The 8,035-nt window shown below is 46.8% G+C and overlaps 1 protein-coding gene across 1 annotated transcript in view; it reads right to left on the bottom strand.

The window, feature by feature from the left end:
- Atf1 (activating transcription factor 1) overlaps positions 1–5,873 on the bottom strand; it is a 62,198-nt gene extending 56,325 nt beyond the window's left edge. Inside the window, exon 1 of the mRNA XM_004637810.2 lies at positions 5,632–5,873. Coding sequence (XP_004637867.2) covers positions 5,632–5,703 — 72 coding nt within the window. The 5' untranslated portion in view covers positions 5,704–5,873. The remainder of the gene's footprint in view (positions 1–5,631) is intronic.
- Between the last annotated feature and the right edge of the window lie 2,162 nt (positions 5,874–8,035).

The following is an 8,035-nucleotide window of genomic DNA, read 5'->3' as shown; positions in this document are numbered from 1 at the left end:
TTTTTTTCAAAAGAAATAGCTAACATGCATATTTAAAGATGTTCAATATCACTAATCATTAAGGAAATTAAAATCAAAATCACAATACATTCTCTCACGCCTATTAAAATAGCTAATAGTAAACCCCAAAATAAGAAGTGGTGATAATGACGTTGGAACCCTTATGTACTACCGTGCCAGTGGAAATGTAGAGCGGCTCCTTTGGAAAACAGTACAGTGGTTCCTCAAAAATACTGAAAATAAGCTGGGAGTGGTGATGCACACCTGTAATCCCAGCACTCAGAAGGCTAAGGGAGGAGGATTGCTGTGAGTTCTAGACCAGCCTGGGCTACAAAGTGAGCCTTATCTGCATAGTGAGACCCTGTTTAAAAAAAGAACAGCAGCAAAAAAACCCCACGTGTTTGTTTGGTTTTTTTTAAAGCCTGGTTTTTCTCAATATACCTTTAAAGATTTTTAAATTATTTCATGTTTGGTCAAGTTGAGATTTTTAAGGACTTCTTTTATTTTGTATTAAAAATTTTGCAACTTGACGCTTAAAAAAAAGGCAAACTGGGGCTGGGGAGATGGCTCAGTGGAATAAGCGTTTCTCTGGCAAGTGTGAGGGCTGAGTTCAATCCCCAGTTCCGCAAAAAAAAAAAAAAAAAAAAAAGTCAAACTGCATATGCCTGTTAATAAAGGCCTTAAAAAAAAAAATTAAAAGTTACCAAATGAGACAACAATTTCTCCTGAGATATATCTCCAAAGGAATTAAAATCAAGGTCTTAAAGACATATTTCTACACAGATATGTCCATAGGACCATGACTCACAATAGTCAAAAGGTAGAAGCATCCCAAATGTTCATAAAGAAATGGACTGGCCAGATAGGTCAGGTGATTAAAGCGCCTGCTTAGGCAGACACAGGGACCAGGGTTCCATCCACGCCCCACCAGCCCCGCCCCCAGGGTGTGCTGAGACTGTGATTGAGATTGGGCGTGGTGGGGCACCCCTGTAATCCCAGCGCTTGGGAAGCTGAAAACAGGAGGATTACTATGAGTCTGATCTGTGTAGTAAGACCCTGTAGACCCTGTACTAAATACATTAAAAAAAAATTTTTTTTTAAAGATGAATGGATAGGGCCAGAGAGGTAGCTTAGTGGACTAAGTGCCTGCTTAGGCAAGTGCAGGGACCGGAGTTTGATCCTGGCACCACATGCTACACCAGCCCCACCCTTGGGAACACTGAGCAAGCCACGAGAACAAGCATGGTGATGCACACTTGTAATCCCAACACTGGAGAGGCTAAACACAGGAAGATCATTACGAATCCGAGATACATAGTGAGACCCTGTACCAAATACATTAAAAAAAAAAGATAAACAAAATGTGGCATAGACATACAATGGAATATTACTCAGCTTTAACATAAAAGAAATTTCTGGCACATGTTACAACATAGATGAGACTTAGGTACATTAAGACAAGTGAAGCAAGCCAGTCCAAAAAAGACACAAACATGATATAATTCCACTTATGTGCATGCAGTATCTACAGCATTCAAACTAAGAGGCAGAAAGTAATCCTGCTATGTATTATGAAAGAAAATTTAGTCATTTAAAATCCTAGATCCAGGGGGCTGGAGAGATGACTCAGTGGTCTAAAGGACCTACTTAGAACAAGCTTAGCAAAGCCCAGCGCCACATGCCAGCCAGCCTTGCCCCCTGGTGGGCTGAGCTGGCCACACACACACACACACACACAAATAAATAAAAAATAAATAAATAAAATAAAATCCTAGACCCAGGAATGGTGGCACATGTCTGTAATCCTAGCACTCTGGTAGAATGGGGCAGGAGGACTGACTTTAGGAGACTCTGTCTCAAATTTTTTTTTTTTTTTTTTTTTTTGCAGAACTGGGGATTGAACTCAGGCCCTTGCGCTTGTCGGGAAAGCGCTTATTGCACTGAGTGATCTCCCCGGCCCCTCAAAATTTTTTTTAAAAATGTTTTTAAGGGGTAGAGGCTGAAGATATAGCTCAGAGGAAAGGGCCAGGGCTCAATCCCCACTAGCATGGGGGGAAAATTCCAGAGATTAGTTGTACAACACAAGGTATTTAACACTATTGAACTGTACATTTAAAAACTGCTAGAATTTTCTAATGGCGTTTGTAAATAGGATCTCAAGTCCACATCTTGTACAGCAATTAACCACTAAGAATATATGCAGTGGGGCTGGTGAGATGGCTCAGTGGTCTAAAGCACCTACTTAGAACAAGCTTAGCAAAGCACAGGGACCGCGGTTCAATCCCCCAGCACCACATGCCAGCCAGCCCCGCACCCTGGTGGGCTGAGCTGGCCACACACACACACACACACACACAAATAAATAAAGATATTAAAAAAAATTAAAAAAAAGAATATATGCAGTGTGTTAGTTATTGAAACTGTCCTACCGATTTGATTTGAAACTGTCTCATTGCTATCTATTTATCAATAAAATTATGAAAAATAAATAAAAACTGCTAGAATGGTAGACTTTATACATACCTTACACAATTAAAAATATATATATTTTAAAGTCAAGCATAAAGGCATATGCCTATAACCCTAGCATTCCAGGGCTCAGGCAAAAGGATCCAAATTTTTTTAATGCATTTTAGTTCAGGGTCTACATGGTCTCACTACACAGATCAGACTCTGATCCTCCTGTTTTCAGCCTCCCAAGAGCTGGTATCAGAGGCACAACCCACTAGGCCCAGTCTCAGGGGCAGGGTTAGCACTGCATGCTGGGAATAGAACCCCAGTTGCTCTGCCTACCTAAGCAGGCACTTTAGTCTGCTGAGCTATCTGGCCAGCACTAATTTTCTTTCTTTCTTTTTTTTTAAAGACAAGGTCTCAGTATTAGTCCAGACTGGCCTCTGTGTACCCTAGGCTGGTCTCCAGCTCTCAGTGGTCCTCAAGTGTAGTGAGATCTAAAGCTTGAACCCAGAATGGGTAATTTAGGACCTGAGTTACAGCCTGTCTAAGAACTAAAAATTAAAAAGGACTGGAGATTGGGTCAGGGAGATAGCTCAATGGCTTAAACATCTGCCTGGCAACAAGGTCCTAAGTTTGATCCCTGATTTAAAAAAAAAAAAAAAAAAAAAAAAATCAATGGAATCAATTTAGGTAACTCAGAATTTGACCCTATGAACTATGAAATATCAAACTAGGAATTTCATTTTGTTTTGTTTTGAGGTACTAGGGATCACACCTAGAGCTACAAGCAAACTAGGCTAGCAATTCTCCACTGAGCTGTACCCCTAGCCCCACAAGAACTTTTTTTTTTTTTTTTTAAGTACTGAGGCTTGAATACTGGACCTTTGCAATGAGTCACATCCCTAGCCCTTCTTTATTTTCAGACAGGGTCTCCCCAAGTAGGGCTCCAACTTGTGATCCTCTTGCCTCAGAGTGCTAGGATTACAGACATGTGACACCATGCCCAGCTCCTAATTTTTTGATGTCATCTCTTGGATTTTTCTATTTTAGAGATATGTAAATCAAAGCTCTCGCTGGGCCTAGTGGCAAATGCATGGGAGGCTAAGGCATACCACTGAGTTTCAAGCCAGCCTGGACTATAGTGTGACCCTGTCTCAAAGGAAGCAACAGGGGAAGGGAAGGAAGGAAAAGAACTCAAAGAAATTGTCATTTACTGTGGAACTCACAGTAACAAGTGGATGAAACACTGAAGCTAAACTTGTTTTAATGGGAACTTCCTATGTTCCCTCTTTCCTGTAAGAACACCCTCCCAATTCACCTTTCCTAACTGCTCCTTCTCTCTCTTAATGCCTGCACTGTGTTCAGCACACGTTTTTTAAATGAGATTACTTAACACTAAAATGTGCTTAACCAGCCTGTCCGTTTCCCCACTTGTAAACTGGCAGAGGGCATAAGACACCAACAGAGGACAGTATTCCCTTCTGAGAAGGTCTGAGCTTCCTCACTGTTAGAGGATGACAAAGGAGTCAGCCCTTTGCTCCAGCAAACATTTCTACAACTGAGTTCGTTCTTCCCTCAAACTTGCTGTTATTTCCACTGAATTTTACTACTGGGTTTTTTCACAGCAGTCCACTCTCATGCTGTGGTGTATTTTTTTTTTTTTTCTTACTTTTGTTCACCCCAAACTTTCAGATTCTCCAACAGGCCTTTCTCCTTTCTTAAGCGCCTTTGTCTCCTCCTTCATGCAGCTATTCAAGCAACTGGGACTGGATCTCTCCCGACTGTGCCCCTTCAGCACTCAGCATAGCACCGCAATGGCCTTCCTGTCTCCCCCGCGAAAATTAAGCCCTAGGTTAGGGAGTCCAAGACTACCTGTTCCCAGTGCGACACTTACGCCTTCGCCTTTATTCATGCCAAATAAACCAGTTTACTTAGATACACCTACTTATTAAAACAGAACACTGGGGCCGGGGAGATGGCTCAGTGGAATAAGCACTTCCCTGGCAAGCGCAAGGGTCTGAGTTCAATCCCTGGTTCTGCAAAAAAAAAAAAAAAAAAAAAAAAAATTTGGGGGGGCTGGAGAGATGGCTCAGTGGTCTAAAGCACGTACTTGGAACAAGCTTGGCAAAGCACAGGGACCGCGGTTCAATCCTCCAGCACCACATGCCAGCCGCGCCCCCTGCTGGGCTGAGCTGGCCACACACATACACACACACACACACATACAATAAATGTTAAAAAAAAAAAAAAAAAAAAAAAAAAAAACAGAACACTGGCTAAAGAAGCATTCTTAGAGATTTACTTCACACCAGGGTTAAAAACTGGTCAACTGAAGCACAAAGATAACAAACCAACCAAGAGTTGGCAACCAGGAAAAGATCAAAGTGTAGTTTTTGAAGGGAGTACCGCATACCACCGGACACAGTAGTACTGAAGGGGCATCACACACCAAACTGCCCTACAGGGTAAACTACAAACACTGTAGTGTTTTTGTCGAGGGTTGTTGTCCTGGAGACAAGGTCTCCCTATGTGGCCCAGGCTAGCCACACAGGATGTCTGTTCAGGGGGCTGGGAAGATAGCTTAGTAGAATAAGTGCTTGCCTGGCAAGTGCAAGGACCTGAGTTCAACCCCCGGTTCCGCCAAAAAAATAAAAAAGAAGAGTCTGTTGGCCCTGATGAGACTCAAACTTGATTCTCCTGCCTCAGCCTCCCGGCTGCTGAACTACTGGTGAGAGCCACCTCCCGGCTTTAGGACAACAGAAAGGGGTTTTAATTAAGACAAAGATAACTGTTGTATTGATAGGAAAACACGCTATTTCGGTAAAACGCGTACTTTTTGGTAACAAAATTCTAGGGATCAGGCGCATTTTGCCGGCCGAAATACAGTTCTCATGGGAGAGGCCAGTTTGACCAAGAACCCACCCCCTCTGCGCCGAGATTACCTCAGGTTAAGGGCTCTCAAAGACGGTTACTGCCCCCGTGCTATTTAAAGCTAACAGAAGTAGACATTAACATCTACAATAATTTTAAAGAGACTAAGCTGCCCCCTCACTCCACAGCGTAGTTGACTTTGAGAAACACCACGCTTCGCCTACAATGTGGCAGTAAACCAAGGAGGAAAGTTTTCGGGGTCGGCCCGCGCTCCGGGCCGGAGCCTGGCATCCGCGGCCTTCGCACCTCCGCGGCAGCGCCCCGGCGTCTGTGACTGCGGCACTGCCGGCCTCCGCCCCACCGGCCTGTGCGCGGCATGGTGGATGCCCGGCCCTCGCGGGGTTCACGGCTCCGGCCAAGGCCGCGCCGCCCTGCCCGCGGCCGCCGACTCAACGCCGCGAGCTCTCGCCTCCGACCGCAGAGCGGCGGCTTCCGGCCCTCGGCCCCTCAGCCCCTGGCAGCTGCAAGAGACCTTCCCGCGGCTATCGGGGGGGGGGGGTGGGGTGGGAGGAGACGACGAACGACTGGAAGAGCAGGACGCTGGGCTGAGGCGCGGGGACCGGAAGCGCGCGCGGCCAGGAGGCGACGGCCCCTCCCCCTTCCGCCGCGCGCCCGCGCGCCCCTCCCCCACCGCGGCCGCCCGCGCGCGACCCCCACCCGGCGCGCGACCGGCGCGGCGTCCGCGCTCCAGAGCCCTCCGCGCCCGGGGCTGAGAGGCACACGTCCCTTCCCGCCCCCCGCTTACCTGTGGCGTAGCCTCGCCGCTCTCCGGGGCGGGAACTTCTACTCCCCCCTCCCAGGTGGCTCCGAATTCACTACCCACTTCCCCACCCCTCTCGCGGTGGGGAACGTGCCTGTCTCTCGGGGTCAGGCGGGGCTGGGAGAAGCAGTGTCACTTGACAGCCAACTGTCCTAGGCTACCGTTGCTCGACAGTCTGGGCCGCCAGTGGCGGCATGATCTACAACAGGCCGGGGGCAGGGGAGGGGGGGCAACACTGAGTGCAAGGGTGCGTGGGGGGTGAGGCTGGGCGGCGCCGCCGTGCGGGCCTCCGCGCTGCGTCACCGCGCTGCTCACGTGACGCGCCGCCATCTTGGCCCGACCTCCCCGGCGGAGCGCCGAGGTCCAACCGCGGCGTTACGCCCTTGAACGCGAGTGGAGGCGGAAGTCGCTTTTCTTTCCGCTTTAAGGTCCCTAGAGCCGCTTCACCCATAGGTCTGCTTCCGCAAATCCTCACCTGCCGGATGCTGTGAGGGAGCGGTCGGTGTGGTGCAGGTTTTTTGGCGTCCTAACTTTTGTGAGCCAGAGCTGGAGCTGTCGCCTTTGGCTGGCCTAGGCCGACGTCTACCTGCTTGTTTGGAGGGACAAAGGAGTTCCTGTAGGCTTGTTTCCTCAGTTTCTAGTACTCATATGATTCGTAATCCTGTAAAATAATTTTGGGATCTGGGCGTGGTGCATAGGCCTTAATCCCAATTTGGGAGGTTGAGGCAGGAGGATCACCTTGGTGTTAGACCAGTTTGAACTGCATCTTAAGACCAAAAGGGGCCCAGGGAGTGTGGAGATAAAGCTCATTGTGAAGCCCCTGGTTCAATCCCCAATACCAAGGGAAAAGAAAAAAAGTGCTACATCCTGTAATCCCATATAAATTTTTATGGCAGTGCTGGGAATTGAACCCAGAGCTTCACCCATGCTATATGCATGCACTCTACCACTGCCCTCCCAATTGAAAAGGACTTTTTATGGAAATTGATTGAAAATACAAAATAATAGGCATGGCGGTGCAAGCCCGTGATCCCAATAGGGTCCCCGCAAATTCAAGGACAGACTGGGCTATATTTTTTCTTTGATTTGTCTGAAACAAGTTTCAATATATAGTTCAGGCTGGCCTTGAACTCATTGTTATCTCATGCTGGCCTCGAATTTGCAGAGATCCTCCTGTCTCAGCCTCCAGAGTGCTGGTATTACAGGCCCACACAACCACCCCCCCACCCCTGCCACTGGGCTACCTAGTGAATTCATGGCCATAATCCCAGTGCTCAGAAGGCTTAAGGCAGTAGGATTCCCATGGGGTTGAGGCCCTACTCTACATTTAGATCAAAGCTAGCCTGAACTACATGAGTTCCTGTCTCAAAAAACAAAAACAATTACTTTAATTAGGTAGGGTGCCACCCTTCGGAGCATAACTTTCTCCCAACTGGGAAGTTTTGTTTTGTTCTTTTTTGTTTAGAAGTTTTTGGGTTTTTTTTTTTTTTTTTTTTTTTTTTTTGGTAAATAAGGTCTAGTGACACAAACCTGTAGTCCTTAAGTATTCTGGAACGCTGAGGCAGTCAAGTTCAAGTCCTGCCTGAGCAATTTAGTAAAACCCTGACTAGCAAAAGGGCTGGGATGTAGCTCAATCTGAAGGCCCTGGATACCCAGAACTGCCTCTCCCACCAATTATTGAACACTCTGAAAGAAGCCCTGTGCCTTACAGAATAGGATTGCTTTTGCTTTTTTGTCCTTCAGTACTTAAATCTAAACCCAGAAAGATCCTATCCTGGACAAGGCCTAAATCCCTACAGGGATTATATTGTTGGGGCTTGAAAACTGATATACTCAAGTAAAAGCCTCAAAAGCAGTATATTTTTTACTTCTTTTTTTTTTTTTTTTTTT

Source organism: Octodon degus, unplaced genomic scaffold (genome assembly GCF_000260255.1).
Source record: "Octodon degus isolate 3935 unplaced genomic scaffold, OctDeg1.0 scaffold00093, whole genome shotgun sequence".
NCBI lineage: Eukaryota > Metazoa > Chordata > Mammalia > Rodentia > Octodontidae > Octodon > Octodon degus.
Note: the sequence above shows the minus strand (reverse complement) of the source record. Positions and strands in the feature narration are given on the sequence as shown.